The 22149-nt window shown below is 38.2% G+C and overlaps 2 protein-coding genes across 2 annotated transcripts in view; one reads left to right on the top strand and one right to left on the bottom strand.

Annotated features, from left to right (window-relative positions):
* The window catches only part of cep170aa (centrosomal protein 170Aa), a 42457-nt gene extending 41111 nt beyond the window's left edge, over positions 1-1346 (bottom strand). The window contains exon 1 of the mRNA XM_084092540.1: positions 1137-1346. The gene's annotated coding sequence lies outside the window, so the exon portion shown is untranslated. The remainder of the gene's footprint in view (positions 1-1136) is intronic.
* Positions 1347-1655: 309 nt separating this feature from the next.
* sdccag8 (SHH signaling and ciliogenesis regulator sdccag8) overlaps positions 1656-22149 on the top strand; it is a 41958-nt gene continuing 21464 nt past the window's right edge. The window contains exons 1-14 of the mRNA XM_084092650.1: positions 1656-1818; positions 2193-2339; positions 2521-2609; positions 3013-3129; positions 3290-3415; positions 3634-3723; positions 3813-3877; positions 4247-4432; positions 5476-5614; positions 5748-5900; positions 7304-7438; positions 8112-8228; positions 8464-8606; positions 20251-20394. Coding sequence (XP_083948776.1) covers positions 1740-1818; positions 2193-2339; positions 2521-2609; positions 3013-3129; positions 3290-3415; positions 3634-3723; positions 3813-3877; positions 4247-4432; positions 5476-5614; positions 5748-5900; positions 7304-7438; positions 8112-8228; positions 8464-8606; positions 20251-20394 — 1730 coding nt within the window. The 5' untranslated portion in view covers positions 1656-1739. The remainder of the gene's footprint in view (positions 1819-2192; positions 2340-2520; positions 2610-3012; positions 3130-3289; positions 3416-3633; positions 3724-3812; positions 3878-4246; positions 4433-5475; positions 5615-5747; positions 5901-7303; positions 7439-8111; positions 8229-8463; positions 8607-20250; positions 20395-22149) is intronic.

Raw genomic sequence — 22149 nt, 5'->3', positions numbered from 1 at the left:
TCGTTTTTTTATTTCTCTATTAGATAATACAAAATTAAGCAGGGTCAAACGCAAAAGGCATACAACTTTGGTCCTGCAGAAGGAAAACAACTATTCATTTGATTTAACCTGCTCTCCAGTGGAGTTCAAATAACAATTGAAATGTATGGACACTGAATATGTCAATATTATACACACACACACACACACACACACAAATGCTGTCTAAGTTGGCAGCTCAACTCACTAGGTTTTGAGAGACAGTCACTTTTAGGCTTCAAGTCCCAATAACGTACTTATAACAAACTCTAGCGAAGTAACAAATACCTCAGAATCCCTTGTTCAACAATTAATCTACACCATTTAGTAGCAAACCCTATCACACAGGACAGTTCACTGTCAAGAAGAATGGCTATTTTGACACTATACAGTTTTCCTCTAAAACTAGATGTAGCAAAAATGTAATAACAAGGTATAAACATTTTGAATCGTTGAAAAGTGTCATTAATACTGCACTCAAAATATATGTAGGCCAGATGTAGCAGAACAAAACAAGAGCCTTTGTCAAAACAAAGGATTCTGCGCAGTGCCCTTCACAGTGTGCAGCAGTGCCCGGCAAATCATCCACATCTCCTACACACCCGAATTACAGTATTGAAATATTGTTGTTTTTGATGGTTCGCTGCGATGGAGAGCAAATATTAAGATACTAAGCAAGATGCCATGCGTTTGGGCAAACTGGTGACCAGTGCTCTTCGTGCACCATAGTCAAACTCACTATTTCATTTATACACACATTAATACCTCCGTGTATTAGAACACATTAATACCTTTACTACCTCCGTGTATTAGAATATCAATGAAGTAAGTTACACACAGCGTGTGGTAAAAAAACACGCATAAAGACAGGCGGTGCTCGTGCTAGTGTATTCATTCAATATGATAGAACTGGCTAGCAGTGTCCTGCCATTACATTTTCGGTATCCTCCTGACCACACGATAAGATCAGATCCCAGGAAAAGCGTGCATTCTGTACACCTCAGGCGTACGTTATGGCAAAATACGAAAAAATTGATGAATACGCTAGCTTTATTATAGATGCCTTATTGTTATGTGCACTAAATATAAGAATGGCTCTTATAAGAACGCTCACTCACCCTTGCTCTTCTTTTCGCTGTCAGTTTTATCCCAGGCTTCAATGCAGCAGCTAAACGGTTTTTGTAGCCCAGCCCAGTGTGTATCCCCACGTCTCCTATTTGCCTCAGTTGCTCAGCAGCAATAACGTTATTCCTAACAAATAGCGGCGACATACGGCAGCCTGGAATCAGGCAAGTAGGAGGACAACGTTTGCAGTTCCAACACAGTCCGGTGGGCGTGTCCTAGTACAATGACTGATGTATAAAATCTTTAATAGATTATTTATTTTTTGGTTTATTAAGAATGAACTTTGGACGTATATATATATATATATATATATATTTTACAAAAATAAGTATTTTTTGTATAGAGTACAATAACGTCGTAAGTAGCGGAAATGCCCGTCTTGTAGTTTTTTACTCCACTCTGACCTAGCCAATTTGATGTTTTAAAAAACTACAAGTCCCCGTTGTCTTTGCGTGGTTTACGGAAGGGCACCTCTGCCATGCAACCGTTGACGTCTTTTTGGACGTCGTTCATTGATACACTACTTCACTTTCAGCAACACTGAGCATGAGAAATTGTGTGGAATATTCATAAACACACATTATTGGCTTTATTACATGTTTCAGGCAACAATGAAACAGTCCCTGGACTCAGACGAGGAGGAGGAATTAGGAACATTACAGAAGACATTGAGAGGTGATGTTTTTATAGATAGAACATATGAGGCTGCGTTTCAGCCTAGTGTTGCTCTCCAAAACGCTGTAATATTGAAAATGATACTACAGAAAGCAAATTATGCGATGTAAACAGTTTATTCACACTTCAAGCGACCCCCTGACAGGACATTATCCATTGTAAACACTGGCAACAATATCATTTGTTTTTGTGAAATATACTAAACCACAGAGCACCACTATTTTTGTATCTAACACAATTAGATACACACATACTCAAACTTGTTACTATTTGACATTTAGCATATACATTACAGGTTATTTAAGTCATGTTATCTTCTATATTCTTATTTTAAGCTATAAAATCAATGTGTATGTGTGATTTCAATGTTTAAGAGCGAGCCAACCGCAGTATCCAGCACCTCTCCAGCATGTTGGCCAGCCACAGCTCTGACTCTGAGTCTTCAGAACCAAAGCAGCAACAGGAGATGCTCAGTCCTCTGCTGAAAACCCCCTGTATGCCAGTTCAACAGAGTGAAGCAGGTACAGATCATGCTGGAAGAATGTTACTTTTCTGATAAATCATCATTACAAAGGACTTCATGGCATCCTGCTGATTTTAATTGTGTATTAAAATCCAGTTTATGCAGAGATCTTCTGGATGAGAAGCCTTATTTTTGTGCAACTGCTTTATTGTTATTTTTGTTTACGTTTTTTTTTTCAGTCAATCAGCTGCGTTCCTTGCTTCAAAAGCAGTCCAAAGATGCAAATGTTCAATCACCTTCTCCTTCTAAGAGGAAATTGGCAGGAAAGGTACTCTGGTTATTATTTATTGCTTACTCCAGAGACTTTGAGTTGATGAAAAGCCAATTAATTTTGTTTTTACATTTTTTTAAAAAACAATCAAAAGAAAAATTGTATTTACTTACCTGCATGTAAGGTGACCATTAACTGACAAAAACATGAATTATTGAAAATTATTGAAATTTTAACTTAAAACCTCATTGGCTACTTTAAATATCTTAGGTCAAAAGAGTTCGGTTGATAAGCCACTAATTTGTTTAAATGTTATCATTGCACGCTCTGTTTTTAGTGAACATCATATATTATATTATATTATATTATATTATATTGCTCTTATTTATAACTTGCACATTGTTAATATTCATGTGTACTTAAAAAGCTAATATGTGACCAATTTAATTGTACTGTATAGCAAAGAGTCATAGATGAGGGCAGTAGCAGTCTGCCTGGTGTTCATGACTTGGTTCCCATCATCCACAATCAATCCGAGTACATTCAGCACCTGGAGGCTGAGGTCAAGTTCTGCAAGGTCAGTCATGTTAATTAACATGAGATATTATCTGTGAACTTAAGTCTTATAATCTGAGGCTTGATAATGGGGGTTTCCCCAGTAGTCTTCAACTGGTCATGTGATTGCAGTTCTTTTGCAATTCGACTTTTACTTTGTTTATTGTGTTTCCTTTCTAAAGGACGAACTCCTTGGAATGAAACAGAGAGTGAGAGTGGTAATCGTGGAGAACGAGAAACTTCATGAGGAGCTTAAAGCAAAGGCGGTTGAAGACACTCTTAAAGAATACACATTTGCAAACAGCACGGTACTCTTTTCACTTGAGGCTTTTTGTTATGGTGCTGATAGGAATGGCAAATTTGACACTATAATGACACAATTTATGAAAGTAGCTTGCAGTCTGCATACACATACAGTATAGACTTTTTGTATTGTTTTTAAATGTGTGCATAAAATTTTGCCTCAACGTCTCATATTCTGTGATTTTTATTTTGTTGCCTCTATCCTCTATTTGATCATTTTCAGTTAAACATGGAGCTCACACCAGAAAAGACTTCAAAGCAAAGACTTGGCTCCATTAATCAAGCTGAGGACCACAAGTGGAAGAAAGAAATGGTATTTGTGGTTAAACATTCATGTAGCTGTGACATGAATAAACGGACTGAATATGCACCAAAAGAGTGATTTCCATCTCTTTCACTAAGGAGCAGCTGAAGTGTCTCTATCAAGCACAAACGGAGACCCTGGAGGCTCAAGTGGTCTCCCTGAAGTAAGTGGGCTTCAATCAGTGGCCAAGCCTGAAATATTTTCTCTCTCTCTGAATCAGACCACACTAAAATACACTCTTACAATCTTATTGAATTAAACATTTTATTCATTTGCATTGGTAAAAAGTCACATAAAATATAATTTTAGTATGCATTCTGGAGTGAGAGCACATTCCTGATTATAAATGCCTATTGCTGAAAAAGTAGATTGCCTTAGTGTATGTCAATGTGATTTATAGTGCCCCCTTTGCTCTTAACAACAGTCATTGTACTTATTGCGCATCTGCAATATTTGCACTGATGCTGTCCACCAATAGAAACAATCAGTCATTATATATGCATAATGCAACAATCTGCATGTGTTTGTGAAGGAAAGACTTGGCAAGCATTCAGAAGGAATATGAGGAAACGAAAGAACGACTGAGGCACAAAGAAGCGATGGCTGTGGGCAGTGGTCAGCGTGTGGGTGGTCTGTGTCTGAAGTGTGCCCAGCATGAAGCGGTCCTGGCAGAGACGCACTCCAATGTCCATGTACAGAGCATTGAAAGACTCACTAAGTAAGTGTGTTTTTAGTGTTTTAAATGTAAGTATGTGTCTAAGACCTGAAATAATTATGTCATTCTATTAGATATAGATTTCAAATAGAATAGTTATGATTTTTTTTTTGCTCTTTTTTCCCCCTAATATATAAATATAAGTTTGGGGTCGGTGAGACTTGTTAACATTTTTTTGAGAGATATCTCTCATGCTCACAAAAGCTGCATTTATTTGATTGAAAATATAGTAATAACAGTAATATAGTGAAAATATGATTGTAATAATTAAAATAATTGTTTTATATTTTAATGTTTTAAAATGTAAATTATTGCTGATGACAAAGCTTAGTTTTCAGCACTCCAGTCGTCAGTGTCACATGATCCTAGAAATCATTCTAATATGCTGATTTGGTGCTCAAGAATCATTTATTATTATCATTATGAGTGTTATGTGTATTATCACAGTTGTGCTGCTAAATATTTTTGTGGAAACTGTGATATATTTTTTCCAGTATTTTTTGATGAATAGAAAGTTAAAGCATTTATTTGAAATATAAATATTTTGGAACATTATAAATGGCTTTACCTTTGATCAATTTAATGGGTCCTTGGACTCCTTGCTGAAAAAAAGTATTAATTTCTTTCTCTTTTTTTTAAACATACTGACCCCAAAACGATTTGAACGAAATTATAAGTATTTATAATTTAAATATTTTTTAAGTCACAGATTAATTGATTATTAAAAATTCTGTTAATTGCAGTCTGATATTTTTTTATAAACCGGATTTTCATTTTGATTTTCAAACACACTGAAGAACTTGAGAAATATTGATGTAGCAACTGCCTTGCCCTTGGAGTCAAACATCTGGGTTAATTAACACTGGTGGGCTCCTCTGACCACTTTTATTGATCTGTGTTGATTTAGTCAATTATTTTTCCTCACAGCAAGGTTGAAAGAAGTCTTGACTGATCATGAAGCTAATCTGCTGCTTTCCTGATTATGTGTCAGATCAATGTCTGTTTTCAGTAACCTGATGAGATGCCCGTGTTTGTGTCTCTGTTAGAGAGCGGGATGAGCTGATGACCGTGCTCTGCTCTCTAAGGGCCAGTCAGACTGAGGCCCAGCAGAGAGAGTGGGCAGCCTATCAGCAGGTTAAACAGGCAGTGGAGATGGCAGAAGAGGCAAACCTGGAAAAGACAAGAGTATGTGCCAAAATGATTTGAATATGAGTTTTTATTGCTTTGCATGATCATAAATACTTATGGAGTACTGTGTAAACTAGAGATAGATATACTCATTGACCTTGACCTTCGGTCTGTCCCTGTGTACCTGCAGGCTCTGGTGCAGTGTGAGCATTTCCACAATGAGCTGACTAGACAGCGGGAGAGGCTGGAGAGAGAGCTGGCTTCTGAACAGGAGAAGATCTCCCAGGCCAGGGAGGCAGCGCGTTCAGAGAGCAAGAAAGAGAAAGAAGAGCTCGCCCAGACTGTTAGTTACCCTAATATATTAAGAAATGTTTCTTACTTTACATGTATGCTGATATATTCAACTGAGTATTAGTATTACTGTCTTTGTTCAAAAAGACTGGATGGTTTGACAAAGCTAGTTTATGCTGCCCCCTAGTGTCATCTTAATTGTGGCACACAACTACAATTTTGACGGATGACTTCAGATTCAGTTTTAAAAAAAATAGGAGGGATTACGTCAGAACCCGGAAGACTTATTCAGCACTGGTTTCCACAAGATTTTCCTAATGGGTTTTATAATGGGGTTATAATTAGTATAATAATAAGGTCTGTAGTAAACATAACTTGACGATACTTGAATGTTTTGTTCTGCAAGATAAACTGCACACACTCACACCCCAAACATTCTTATCTAGTTATTATAAACATGATTTTTTAAATCAACATAACAGCTTCAAAATTCGTGTTTTCGATATGGTTGTGTGTAATTTACGTTGCAGAGAAAAACATCCAAGTATCGTCAAGTTATGTTTACCACAAATCTTATTTTACTTTTACATCTCTGCGCCACTGTATTCTGCACTATTGTTTACTAATTATGAGAACTGAATTAAAGCTTCAGGTTTAAACCAAACTAAAGAGAAAACCTTAATTGTTCAAAATATGGTTTATTTCTTGTTGTAGTGAGGTCTAAAAATCTGAGACTACTAATAAGACCACTGTTTTGCATTCTTATATTTATTTTTTATTAATTTGAAAGACAATTCCAAAGTGACTTACAAATAAGGAGTACAATCCTACATTCTTTTTTTTCTAATTCAATACATTATTACATTACAAATTATAGTAATTACATAACAATTTGAATGAAAAGTTTAATTGTAAATTTGATTTCAGAATGTTGTATTATTTGGTTTGTGCTCTAATAACCGCAGCACCTCAGTGGCATCTCCAGAAGTAAAACCAGATGATAATTTCCTCTGGAATGATTTGAGATGATCCAGAGCATCTTGAGCTTCAATTATGTGGCCATCTGCACAAAAAGTCACATGATCAATGTCACTAATTAACGTATTTGATTAGTGATCTAGAAATAGTGCAGGATGTAAAAAAAATGTTTTGTTCATGCTAGTGCCTTATTATTGTTTCTTTGTTTGACAAATTTTACATTCTTAATACTTTCTGTTATTTTTAGGTTTAAATATATATAAAAAAATAATAATTGTGTGGTCTTTGCCCTTTGGGCTGCACTATACAAACTCAATTTAAGTGTATAAATAGTCCTTTTACAGTGGTCCCAAAATCTTTAGACATTCAAGCCACTCTTGTATTTTATATAAAACCATTATATTAATATAACTAATGTCACTAATCAGTTAATATCACTAATATAGCAAATATAATTTTATTGTTCCCAACTGTAAGGTGACCAGTCTGTCTCAGAGAGTGGCTGAATTGGAGGGTCTGCTGGAGAGGGGAGAGAGAGACCGGAACTCACTCAATGGCCAGCTGGAGGAAGCTTATAAGAAGCTCACCACACAGGAAATGGACAGCAGCAAGGTACGGTACATCCCACTGTAAAACTTGACATGATTTGGTGGTGGTGATAATGTTGTTTAGGGAGTCCAAAGGCCCGGATATATTTGCGCACAGTTGAGTGTGCAAGCCTTTCAAAGTATACGCCTTTGGAGCGTGGAAAGACCCGTCCAGCGCGTGAACACTATCCAGTTGATTTTGTTTTCAAGCGCTCAATTTGCACATTCGCTGTTGAGTAATTCACCAGTTTTATTAAAGTCAGAGTGACTTATTGTTTGCAATTTAATTTACATAATGTTATGTATGTTTGAGCACCAAGAAAACGTTTTAGTACAGGACTTTTTGTTCTTTATAATAAGATCAGGAATGTGCATTAAGAAAGCAAATGGTGTCAATTTTGCTTTTAGGTTCAACATTTATTTTAATGGCAAATTTGATTTTATAGGTTAATTGGTTGAGTCATCTTTGTATGGAAAATGTCTAGGCACTAGATGGCAGTAGAACTTTATTATTAGCTAATGAAGTTGTTGCAGCAAAAGCTTTAGTATAAGTTTATGGAGCTGACAGAAAGATGCAGCAAACATCTCCTCAATGAATCAGTATAGAATGTGTAAATTAACTGTTTTCTCCTGAACAGTGGACAGGAGTATTGAAACTTACCTTGGATTTTGCATTAAGCCACATGTATGCTTGTCAGGTATGTGCGGAGCTGCGTTTTCTGTTGAGCCAAGCTCAGCTGAAGAAAGAGGAGGCAGAGAGAGAGGTGAGGGACATCAGCTCTAAACTGGGCCGCCAACTAGAACTGGTTGAGCAGGTAAGATAAACTTTTATCGGTCATACAGGAGAGAGTCTGCCATTTTATTTTATTTTATTTTTTTGCCATTCATTTTGCAATTCACAGTGTTACTGGTACAAAATTGTATTTACTTCATATGTACAAAAAAAAATAAAAATAAAAAAGTTTTCATGAACAGTAAGGAATTGTTTTAACTTTAATGCCAAAATGAATAATGGCTTGGTCTCGCTCTCTCTCCTCTCACGGGCTTCAGGAAGTACAGAAGTTGGGTGTGGAGCTGAGCGGTTACCGGCAGCGTTTGGAGGAGGCCCAAAGGGCAGAGGGCCGAGCCCGGGCGGAGGCAGCCGGCCTGGCTGAGGGGCTTAGCCGCGCCCAGCGCCAACTGCACCTCACCAGGTAACCCCCTTAATCCTATTACATGCCACAACACTGCGCCTGTCCACTGGCCCCAATGCAGTGCCAGCACGCCGGCAGGAGGGCACCCGCACTTTATTAAATCGCCACTAGCCACCGGCTGCCACCGCCACAGTCCACCACGCACCAGGAGAACGGGGCCGGAGAGAGGGGCACATACTGTCTCTCTCCATAACATCACTCAGTTTAGTAGGGAGTAGAGCTGAAATCAGTCAAAACTTCTGACAGGGTTTCTCCTAAGAACTTTATTATTAATCTGACGTTATTTGTGTTGTTCAGTATGGACGGAGTAGTGCATATGCGGCCTCTCATGCATTTATAAATTTTCCACATATGTGCACATTTCACTCGTATTCGTATCCATGATAATGAGCTGGCGTTAAACATAAATGTATTTTGGTTGTTAAATTAAATTCACACCATTTAATTAAATCAAAAGCAGACCCTCTACATGGAGCTATCACCATTTTTTTATTTTATCAGAAGATATTACAGCAAAGATGTTGTCTTATGAATCAACGCCACCTTTTGTGTTGAATGCTTGTTTTCATTTTATCATGCTTTGGACTTCTAATCTTGGATTTTATGTGCGTCTCGCAAATTTCTCCTCAAACTTTGATGAAAATCGTACCAGAGCAGGTGATAAGCGAATAAACAGTGTTTTTCAGTAACATTTGTTCAACTAATCCCAGTTTATTAGAAAGCAAATAGATTATAGCTCCAGATTAGGAAGAATAGATCACATTTAACAGCTCCCACCCTTATTATTATATATGACAGAGAAAGTTTTTGCCACAGAAAGACACTTACATTGCCGTTAGATGCAATTTAACAGTTTACAGTTTGTTACTAAAAATTAGTTACTGTCAGCAAAGCCCAAATGAACGTTCTGTATCTTTAATTTGTTTTTTAATTGCTATGTATATTTAGTGGCCCCAAAAAGAATTTGGACACTTAAGTCACTTAAAAAAACGTTATTGCATGAGATCCAAAATTTCAAAGAACGTGTCATCTGCAAACAAATCATGCTTTACTCAGAACTAACTTTTTAGTTATTTTTTGCAGTTACTTTTAATCAACTATTGTCGATAAGATTATTTTAGTGGATGTATAAAGTCAGTTCCCCTCAAGTTTACACAGGTGTACATTCAGAGTAACTATTGTTGTAGTTAATCACATTAACTATGAATATGATCATAGTGACAATTTTACAATTACATGAGATACAAATACTTCATTTTGAACAGTGTATCGAAAGACTTCTTTTTGTGAAATGTTTTGCTTGAAAAGTGTGTTTGTGTTTCTAGATTGCCAGTTGGTTTAATATATTTTGTAATATAATGTACGTTCATTTAATTTGTCACTTAAGTGTCCAAATACTTTGTGGTGCTGCCATATTTAGTAATTTTATTTATTTATTTTTAAAGCCTGAGATTTATAGTATTCAACTTCAGTTAGAGCATGACGTAAATTAAATTTTCAACTTATATTCAGCTTATACTTTGAGCCTTTATTTGTTTTGTATTATCATACTTGATTTTCTCTCTGTTGATTGTGTACTGGCATGATGTGTCACATACTAACTGCTCAGTGACCGCACCACTGCAATCACTAGTACAAGACTAGAGGATGGACAACAGTACAGGGCAAAGACTACTTGACTGGCATATGTCAATTACACCATATATATATGGTGTATATCATTATCTGTTTGGGCTTTGTGACATTTCTCTGTCCATTGAATGATGGCCCACGATGAATCCATCCATTTCTATGTTTTTGTGGATGTGTCCTACCCCAGCTTCAAGCGTAGGTAGTGCTGAAGCCTCAGTGGGTTTGAATGGCACTAGGGTCTCCATTCCTCTTGAGGAAGTGGAGATTTTACAGCATCTGCCACAGAGCTGCACAGCTGCAGAGGAGGGACAGCATCTGTTCACAAGGGAATTCAGTACTTAAGTATTAAGACTCGGTCAGGTATTGTTTATAAATTACCATAAAGATTCATGCTGTTGCAGAAATATTAGAGAATAATTTGAGTCATTTATTTACATTTGGAAAAGTACCACTGTGCATGAAAACGATCCAGATGGTTTTTATGGAGTATAGATTATTTGCAACAGCAGGTCTAGATAAACTCTTGCATTTGACGTTATTACACAGCAGATGAATGTAGTCCTGCATTGTTAGTTCAGTATACCTTTTTAATGTATATTTATGTTGACACTGCATTAGTTTAGTCTGCGCTATGTAATTTTTGTGTCTTGATCTATGAATTCATTCAGAAAACAGAAAAAGACAATTTATCCAAACAATAACTTCAATACACCTCCTCTGTGATGATGTTTTCAGTTTCTGAATTCAATTTCTTTTTGATATGTTGGACATAATTTCAAAAATGTCAAGTTAAATCCGCCCTGTGGTCACAGTGATCCAAAAAGTCTGAAATTCTTTGACATTTTGAAATTCTTCTGCATAATTTTGTATTATTATTTCATTATAATAATTATTTCTATTATTATTATTCCTATATCAAGAGTCGTAGCAAAACAATTTTCACTAATTTACAATATTAATAAGTATGTTGGAGAATTGTTCTTTAAATCAATCAAAAAAATGAAATAGACTTCCTTGGGTGTAACCAACAAGTAGAAAGCCATTTGCTGTCATGTGACAAGAAATTCACAAAAAAAACCCTCTTTTTTTTTCATAGTTTTTTTTTAATGAATAATGATTGTAAAGATATGATTATAAGCAGATTTGGGTTTACAGTAGTACATATGAAAGCTCTATATAAATGCCTCATTCATTCATTCATTCATTCAACACAAGTACTTGAGAAGCACTGTGAACTAGATTTTTTTTAATTATCATTTTATTGACTGCATCGTGGACAGAGATTAGCAGATGAGTATTATGATGCTTATTTAGTTATATATTTTGATTATAAATAGAGATTTCGTTGTCTTTTGACAACTTTTGTTGTTAAATAATTGAAGAAAACTTTGTGTGAATATATTACAGCAGATCACTGTAATATAGGGGTCCAGTCCATAATTCTGTTTTTTGATCAGAGCATTATTGAAATGTAAGATTTTGCAGTGATTAAATGAAGCTGAATTAACATTTAAAAAAAAAGCTTGGCCAGGATGTTGGCCTTTAAACGCTCTCTGCTTCTTCTAGATGAGACAACAAAATGGCCTGCTGAAGATCAGAGTGGTTAAGCTGCTGACAGGCCCTGCTTTTGGCAGCAGAGAGTCTTTTAGCCACTGTATGCATGGTGTGGATGTGGACTGCCAGGGCAGGTTCTTTGGGCCAGGCGTAGTGCACAGATGCAGCAGACATCTGTGCATTCTTTCTCTCTTCCTTGAGGCTAATCCCTTTTTTTCCCATCTTTCTTTTGTCTTTACTCTCCTACACCACCTTTGCACGTACATAAATCCACATGTACCGACCTGCGGGGGACCCTGTGACTGAGCAGCCCAGGGGGTGGTCATGTGGGGACCCTCTCTGTGTCACTTCCCCTTTGGTGGGTGCTCATACAATCAGGACCTCTGAAGCCAGACTTTGACTTTTCCCGTTCTCGTCTCACAGCTTGGATGATCACAGCTCCCACCAAAAGGATGGGCAAAGCAGTTGTCTTTTGGTTTTTTCAGTTTTTTCTCTCGTTCTGGCCCCCAGGCCCCCCGTGCACATGCTGGGGAGGGCCGGCGGCTCCAGTATTGGATCATCAGCCAGCTGTGCGCTGGGCAGCAGAGGATCTATCATAATCCTGCCGCTCTGTTCTCTGCCTTCTGACGGCTTTGAGCCCAGGCTTTATTCGGTTTGTTTGTTTGCTTTTGTGCGCTCGTGCCTTTTTGTCATCCCTCCCCCACTCCTTCTTTCTCGTGCACCCACCCTCCCACCTCCCAACATTCGGCAGACCCCATAGGGTGTGAAAATAAAGAGAGAAAAATGTGCGACGGTATAAAAAAAAAAGTTGCCTTGTTTTGCCATGCCGCTTTACCAGCCGCAACAGATTTTCCCCTTTGCTTTTCTGTGTTTGCTGGAGTTCACTGTGGTTTGGAACAGGACACAGGGGCTCACTTTGTTCCAAATTCCCTCTCTTCTTCAGCAACTCAAAATTTTGCAAGCAAGCGGTGACGCTGGCAGCAGGGCTTGAAGTTTTGATCCAACAAGAACCATGTTGCGGTTTGTAAAGGAGAACCTTCAGGCATAAGTATGGATCTGAAAGTAGGAAATATTCACAACTTCTCTGTCGAGAGCTTAGCAGAGAACCTGGCCCTCTGCGCACAGTAAACCCTCATACTCAAAGCTACATCCACCATATTGGCTAGTGATTGGTTAATCTGCGCTGTTGTGAGAGAATTATAAGAAAAAAGCCTGCTAGAAGTTTTTGGGGATATGAAATGATCAGCCTTGTCTCTTTTTGGATTATCTTTGTATGTGAAGTGGAATTATTTGAGCAAAAGGCTTGATGGTGCTTGATTGTCCACGTCAATAAGGCCTCATTGTGAGCTATGAGGAAATCTGGCTTATATTGACATCTGTGCTTTTGCTGAACATGTTAAACATGTTAGCACAGAGGAAGACTGGACATATCCAGACTTTTGTTTTGTTTCTTTTTACTTTTATTTTGTAAGTTGTTCAGTGACATGATTTTTTTCTTGTCCTATTAATTTGTTTAAAAAAAACATTTAAAAGTGCAACAAAAAAATATATATTTTTTTTTTGTAGGGCATAATGTAAAAAATGTAAGGGTTATACAATTGTCCTGAAATCATAATGAAGAAAAAAGACATTCCTGACATCTTAAAATATCAGATAATTGAACCTTTTTATAGGGCAAGGTTAATTCAGGTTGTAAAGTGTCATGTGTGAATCCCCAAAAATATAATATTGTTTTGAATTAATAATTCATTATGTTTGTAAGACAATACCTTAAAACATTAAAAACTTAAAATATATTTATATTTAAGTAATTTTGAAAATGAATAATATCTGTACACTCACATGTTTTGAAGATGTAAGGACATTTTGAGTTTTAACTTGATGGTTACACCACATTTTTATTGAATTTAAACTTTTCTTGAAAATGGCAGAAACTTTTTTTTTATACCACATGAAACCAACATTAATTAAAAAAGGGAGTATATTTCTAAGAAATTGGCATGTGTTGTAAACTAGATTTGTATTTTTTTTGGTCATGGACACGACAGTCTTGTATGTCATTGACCCAGAACTCTGGTTATTGGGGTGTGTCATTGACTCGTCCTCTCACTAAGTTCTTGTGCAAACTAGGCAACAAGAACCGTGAGACCAACTGCAGTGTTGGCATTAAAAAAGTTGTTCATCCCACCCCCAGAATTCCATTAAACTTTGCACGCCTCTCTGCTTTCCCTCGGCCGTGTGTGAGCGCATGGAGGATGACAATCCCCTGAAAGGTGGAGAATCGGAAAATGAATAAAAGAGGGAGCAGATGCAGCCCCATGCCAGAGGGAGGCTGCCGTGGTGAGCAAAGTCTGCCGTGCCACCAAACTGCTGCAAACCAAGTCGGCAGGAAGCGCATGTACCATCCGACAGCAAATAAAAGAGCGTAGCCCGCCGCCCCTTGTCAGAAGTAGTAGCAAACGAAATGGGGGCCGCCGCCAGCCAAGAGAAGCCGTGTTAGCGCTTTGGGGTGAGTGCGGGCACGGGCACTGGCAGGTAGCGGGGCGGTGTGCACGGTGCTGGGCGGCAGCCATCTTGTTGGGGGAGCAGATGGCGATGGGGCATGGAGGGGAGGGGCTGCTTAGCAGAACTAATCAGACAGTAACGGATGGGGCAGCTGGGACCGCTGCCGGCCATGCGGGAGAGTGCCGGCGAGCCGCCCAGTGAGTGTCATGATGTTGACAGTGGTGTGCCCGTTGGCCTGGGATGAGACCTTGCCACGTCTTCACGCCTCGCCGGCAGGGCTGCTGGCCTCCGGCTCCTCCTCCACTTCACACGGCAGAGGGCAAGAAGAGGGCTTTTGTCTTTTGTTATTCTCAGCATCTTAGAGACGACATTGCAGTGTTAGACTTAGTTAACTTGGGTCACGCAGTATAGCCATGTAGCAAGCTTAATTGGTCCAGAAGTTGGTCCGTCAGATATCAAGTGATACTTTTAAGTGCACGTTTATGATTGAAATTTGGCTCTATTGTATGTTTGTCTCATACTTAAAACCTCATCTTCTTTGGAATTGGAAAACAAAATTACTTATCCATTTTTTTCCACATTAATTTAACATATTTTATGAACAAATTAATTAATCTCTCAGTGAAAATCATATCATAATTTATTGCACAAGCCAGTAAGTTAAAAATTGAAGATTCACTCCAGAACAGAGGAATAAAGTACGACAGAAATTGTTATTGAAGAGCATGTAGAATATGGATACCAAACTCAGTGAGTTTGTTTCATATTTGCATCGATCAGCAGTGATTTCTCCCCTCCCCTTCTTCTTGTCCATGCATTATGTTTCTCCACTGGCCTATAAGACCAGATGCAATGCCAGAGGCTATGCCCCACAACCAAGCAAGCCCTCAACTCATTGCCAGCAGTTTGCTCCATTATTTAACAGTGTAACCAAGTTCAAGGCAATTACATATGTGTCATTTATTTACAGGCCCCTAAGAGGACAATGTAGTGTACACAAGAGAACACACACTCTCTTTTTGAATACTGCAGCTATAGCTAGTAGTGTTTGCCAACAGAATGCATATGTTTGAAACATTGTGCAATTTGCACAGAGGGGAAAATATGTTCAAACATGGCACATACTGTCCATTAAAAGATGAGCATTGACAGTTACAATGACTGTGATTTGTAAAGTTGCTAAATTAAAGAATTCTTCATAATTAGTAAAAATGTTTCACTGAATTTTTTTAAGCAGCTATGGCAAGTCACTACTTCTGTTACTGTTATCTTGGTGTGTGCTATTTGCGGTGATGAAAATTCAATGTGGTTCCAGAATTTAATGATCAATTATCATTACTATAGTAATACCCAATATAGCATAATTTATGCTAACATATGCATTCATTCCTTTGAATCAAAATATTGATCTTGAGATATTTTCAGTTGTAACAATCCACAAAATGAATTTGTAATTTGTCCCTCTAGTTACATTTCATGGCTTGAGGACATTTTTGAAAATATGAATATGAATTGTGTTGTGTTGTGAATGGCTCAATATTTTAATTAAACCTTTGTTGTTTTTTTAAGAAATTAATATTATTATTCAGCAGGATGCAAAAAAAAAATTTGTTAGATTATTTTTTTTTTTTTTACTTTCTATGTATCAGAGAATCCTGAAAAAAAATTATCACAGTTTTCCACAAAATATAAAGCAGCACAACTTTTTTCAACATTGATAATAATAATATACATTAAAATCAGTACTATTAAATTGCAATATTTCACAATATTAATGTTTTTACTGTATTCTTGATCAATTAAATGCAGCTGTGGTGAACATAAAAGACCCAAACTTTTGAATGGTAGTGTATTTGATACATTCTTCATCTTATCCTTCTGTGAAAAATCAGCATTTGCAAATCAAACTATTTGTCAGAGCAAAGTTATAGTCAGAAAGTTTCAGCCCTTAATCATATTCATGATCAGAAATGATTTCATTGTAAATGTTCAATTTGAAACTCCCAGTCCTACTAAAACTATATGTCCGTGTGTCTTGAGAGCTTCTCCAGTGCCGTGGCCCAGCTCTGTGTCATGATGGTACAGGACAGAATGTTGCCAGTCCCCAGGCAAAGTGGGAGCAAATCTGTCGGGTGCAACTGTTCTCACTTGGGCCAACTCTGCCCAGAGAAAGTGCCCTACTTACTGTTTCTGGAAGCTGGGTTGTTCTCCTTCTTTTCAAAGTCTCCATGACTTTTTTTTTTTGTTACCACAAGTGCAATTTCAATAATAGACTTCCATCTATTATTATTCCATTAGCTTCCATATTCGCAGTAGCTGGGGCAAGAGTGCTGATTTTTGATTAATGGTGCCACATGTTTCTAGTGTGCTTAGCTCATTGGCTGAGCTGTATCTGAATTTCTTCTCACTTTTGGAGAAGGTTTAATCGTCTTTCCTCAGTTTACCCACAATGCATAATTTTTTGTGTAATCCATTTGTAAGGTCCAAATTCATTTTCAGTAAATTTATATTAACATGTTTAAAGATACTGTATAAAGGCACGTATCATAATGGCTTTCTCTCCCCATCTACTCTCCAGATGGCATAAGGAGTCCATCACAAAGCGGGCGTCATCCCACAAAAACATGCCATGAAACAGGAGTGGAAGAGATGGGCACAACCCTAAGACCCGGCAGCCCAACACCCTGTTGGGTTAAAAGCGCTGTTTGTTATGCTTTTTGACGGCCATGCGCTTTTTGTGGGCATGTTGGGCTTTTGGAGAGCGTGTTTGGTGTGTGATGGAGGGATGATGAAGGCAGCATGATTTAGTTGGGCCTCCTGTGTGAGGTGACACGGGTGGGGGGTCTGGCACAAGCCCCTCCAGGTCAGCCCGAGCTGTGGAAATGCGTCATTTGCTCAGAGCGCGAGCCTCAACAGCGCTGTCACAGGCTGTTTCACCCAGGGATAGCGCTCTGTCTTGTTCTATTCCTCCTCCTCATCTTTATGCTTTAATTTCTGTCCAGTTTGTGTATTTTGTCCCAGAAATCACATCACAGAAGCCTCTTAAATATTTTTAAATTTATGTTTAGTTCATACTAGGATCGTTTTCCCTCAAAATTAAAACTTCTTATCAAAGTCATCAATCATTATTGTTATTCACTGAAAATCTTTCTTGACAGCTTTGGTCACCATTCACTTTTTCTGCTAAACTTTTCCTTTTGAGTTACAAATGAGAAAGAGTGAAAACAAATATGTTTGGAATTACATTTCTGGATCCTTTTATTTTAAATTTTTAGATGAACTATCCTTTTAAGCAAAGATGTTTTTGTTTAAGCTATTCAAAAATCCAATATTTTTTCTTTATTCCTGTCGAAATTAAAATCCTGCTCAGTATCATAAACACACATCTAAAATCTCATTTCTTGACCTACTCTGAAAACATGGATATTTATTCAGCATATGTAATCACATCTCAGCTTCCTCTGTGTGTGTTTTCAAATCACAACAGATTCTCTACAGATACATAAGAAAAAATTTTTTATAGTGATTAGTTGGTTTGTTGATAGGGGTGTCTTATAGAAAGGGAGGGGGTTGTTTGTAAATTGGTGGCGTCTGCAATTCATTTTGCCTCTGACCTTGAGGGGGTTTTGCGCTTCTTGAAGAAGAAAGCAGAAGCTGGCGGTAAACAAAGTTCACTTCTGACAGATGGATTGAATGACAGAGAGGTTGCGAGTGCCAGAATAGCCCTGGCATCCGAGGAAATGTTCAATGCGGTCCAACAGGAGAGGAGGTGTGAACAGGTGCGGGGCTGCTGAAGGAAAGGGGACCAGATGGAGGGAGCCAGAGCCAGTTTAGTTAAAGGAAAAAGGGTGGGAGGGAGCGGGGGGGGTAAATGAAGGGTGGGGGGGGGGCGATACGGTGCGAGCGATGGAGAGGCTGACGTGCACGCTAATAGAAGCGGTTTGGATGTCGTGTAAATATAGAGTCTGCAAGTACCACAGACGAGACACGGGCGGCTCAGGTTGGGCTGTTTCATTCGCTCCTGGAGGGATGGGGGCGAGCGTGTCAGTGGGAGACAGGAAATAGGAGTGCGATTGACACTGAACGAATGCAGCTGAATAAATGCTATAAAACATCTGAGTGTGTTTGTGAGTGTGAACATGTTGCAATACTTCCTGTATTAGCGTGTCAGCCAAGTTTTCTTCAATATCTTAATAGCAAAATATTTCTATACTTTTTTTGCATACGTTTTTGAACATAATATAATATCCTTTTAAATTGAATTGAAATTAAATTGCCTATTAGAGCTGAGTGTCATCTTGAGGACTGTCTAACTGTAATCACAAAACCGAGCTGAATGTTAAAATGCCAGATTAGCGCCTTCTGTCCATTTCCGTTCTTACCCCGCAGTGCAACCTGTACTTTTTTTTACTTTTGAAAGTTTTCCTCTCACATATATTAACATACAAACAGTGGCAAGTGTCCTTGTGTACTGTTGAGTGCTCATGAAGCCAAACGGCTGACTCCAATTTGCGCACATTTTAGGAACGGTAGCATTTGGTCATTTTTGGCGTAGGATCACGGAGCACCACAGGGTGCTGCAAACTCTGCGCTCGAGCGGTCTGTGGTAGTCCAAATCAAATGGGCAACAGCTTGAATAGTACCCACTTAGGCAGCCCTCGGCCCTCGCGCTCCACCAGCACCCAGCTACGGAAACTACTTTCCGAGGCTCGACGCTGCTCCCTACCAGGCAGACCGACCAACCCGGCTATGGCTCCTAACCGGAGAACATTAGGCCTTTCTCACATCATTACCAGCAGTGAGCAAACACTCACTGACCTGCCATTGTAGGGTGGCTGGAGAGAGTGCGAGGTGAGTCAGAGATTTCTGACCTGGCTTCGAAACTGTTCATGCCCGTGCAAACACATTTGAGATGGATGACATTTCAGATTTTAATTGGCACAAGTGAAACAATCAAGGTATTCGTTCAAAATGCATCCAGAAGTTTTTCCTACCCAAACATACATCTTATATAAACAATACTTTTTTGGTGGCCTATATTTTGATGATGATAAAACTGAACTGTGATAATAATAATAAATGTTACCTGAGTACCAAATCAGCATATTAAAAATAATTTCCCCCCCAAATAAATGCAGCATTGGTTTCACAAACCTTAAAGTGATAATTCATTCAAAAATGAAAATTCTGTCAATGAAACTCACCCTCATGTCGTTCCAAACCTGTATGACTTTCTCTCTTTGGTGGAATCATTGAAGGAAAAAGCTAAAAAGAGTAATTTGTTTGTGAATCAAAATACACTACTCGCATGTATTTTGATTCATGTATGTTTGTTATTTTGTGGAGCACAGTATTTTTGATCTCATCACATTCAGTTCAGTCAGCAAACACAGTTCTGGAAATACAATTTCATTGGCGCCACTGAAACACGGCTCAGGCAACACTGGATCCTGGAATATTTCTAAGATTAATACATTTAGCAATGTTTGATACTTGGCTTGGTGCACTCACAATTTCTTATTAAATCTACATGTTACATGTTATTTTATATTTTATTATGCATTTAATTGATAGTACTAGAGTACATATAAATCAGTCTATGAAAATGTCAAATTATATTATTTGTGTACTTAGCAATCATAACTCCTCTGTTAGACACATGCTACTTCAAATATTCTTTGCCTTCAGATACATAAAGTTTCGAACTCGTTGGTGTCCACAGTATCTCGCTCGAAGGCCTCTCGCTTAGCCAACTTTTTCCCTAAAGTGCTCACGGTAACTTTCTGGCGGTCTCTCTCATGCTAATTGGTCGACAAACACCCGACCCCCCCACTCCATCCACACCCCCGCACCCCAGTGAGTGGCTGGGCCCCCTGGAAAGCCACAGTAACAAATGGCTGGCTGTGAGGCCTTTGTGAGCCCCTGCTGAGCGCTGGTGTGGATGGTGTTTTAGGCCGCTGTTCAAGCACAGCGGGGGCCGAGCGCTCTCCCCCTGCTCGCTCTCTCTCACACAGCTCTCGCAGGCGGAGCGCCTTCACACTCCAGACGACAGCAGGCCTGCAGAGACGGTCACTTCTCCAGCTACATTCCAAACCCAGTGTGCGAGAAAAGTTTTCAGGCTTCACTGTTAATTAACACACTTTGACTTGAGTTTTGTGGGTGTTTTTTCTTTTCTTCTCGTCTTACTTTCTTTGGCCTGCATTATGTCTGCAGACTATACACTATTTTTAGTGTAGACTATTTATTTTATTCATGCTGATCACTTACGTGATGCTCTTCAACCTGGCAGTTGAGTAAAGAACATGTGCTTTTGTTTCCACCTTAGAGGTGCTTTAACGTAGATCTGTTGATCAATGTTATATCTAATCTCAGATATCATTGTGTAGTATGTTGCACGTTTCTCTCACTTTTGTCTTCCTGTCTGAGAGTCAGAGTCAACAGAGCTCTCTTTGCATATCTGTAGGAAGGATTATTGCCAGAGTGTTCCAGTTATTGTGTAGCGCAGGTGAATGAAATCAACAGTGCAATAAATGAAGTGATACGTCGGGTGTGAGTTTGGTAAAGTGACAAGATGTAGTGTGACGAGAGATGTGTTGATGTATAATGCATTGTCTATACATTAGATTCAAAATAAACCTGTTGCCACACCTGACAATACCGGGTGAATTGAGTAAATGGATCAGCCTTAAATGTTTCTTACCGAGCGTGCTGTATTTTGATTGAAAAAATAAATTTTCACTTAAAAAATCTATTTTTGCCACTAAGACAATTTTTTTCCTTGCATATTTGTGGCAAAATACCATTGTGTCACTCGTAGCGTCATATATTCCCCAGTCTATACTGTATGTGAAATGCTGCTACTTATAAAAACATTCATGTACACATTTTGGTGACTTAATATAATATTCCTCAAATTTTATGGCAAATTAAGCTCTGGAGAACAAAAAAGGGTTCATCTACAGTAATTACGAAGAGACAGAAGCTCCATGTTTGGAAAGATCAGAGAAGGGGGACTCTGTGTGTACATTAACACTTAACACTTCCATCATTATTAGACAGATAAAGTACCAGCGATGCTCAGATTATCTTTCTATGTATTTTGTTGTCATTCCTAATACTGGCCAAAGGCCAGCCCAGTAGGCTAACTTTTTTTATTTAAACTTATACTCTTATTTGGTGTTTGAGTGGACCCCAGTATGATAGTTCTGGTCCAGGATTTTGATTTGTCAGAGTAGCATCAGCCTCGACACAAAAGACATAGTTAAAGGGATATTGTTTAATATATAATATTTAAATTCTGCCAAATATTTTAATTCTGTCATAATTTACTCATGTCGTTCCAAACCTGTATGACTTACATTAACCAAACAGTTTTAGTGACCACTGACTTCCATTGTATGGACAAAAAAACACTTCTTAAAAAAAAAAAAAAATGTTCTACCACTCATACTGGTTTGGAACGACAAGAGTAAATGATGACAGAATTTTCAAGTGAAATTTTGTGTCCTAAATATTTTAATTGTGTTGTAAGATTTTTTTTGTGCTGTTATGTTTTTGCACATTGTTCCATACAGCACGTTTTTTTTAAAAATCTTATTGCGTAAATGTGCTTTGTTACAATACTCCTGTCACAGTAATTGTGCAGAAACAACTATCAGTAATTTAAAGGTTGATTTTCCCCAAAAACTATTAACTGTGACTCTTTCAAAACATTGTTCTGTTTATATGAGCATTCCTATCCAGCCCGGCACAGCAGTATTAGTTCAACCAGTGCTGTGAATTTGGGGCGGGACTGTCTGATTGTCTGACCAATGACAGAGGGGAGTGATCAGGAAACCTGTTTGAAAACATG

Source organism: Abramis brama (assembly GCF_963993115.1).
Source record: "Abramis brama genome assembly, chromosome: 19".
Lineage (NCBI taxonomy): Eukaryota > Metazoa > Chordata > Actinopteri > Cypriniformes > Leuciscidae > Abramis > Abramis brama.
Note: the sequence above shows the minus strand (reverse complement) of the source record. Positions and strands in the feature narration are given on the sequence as shown.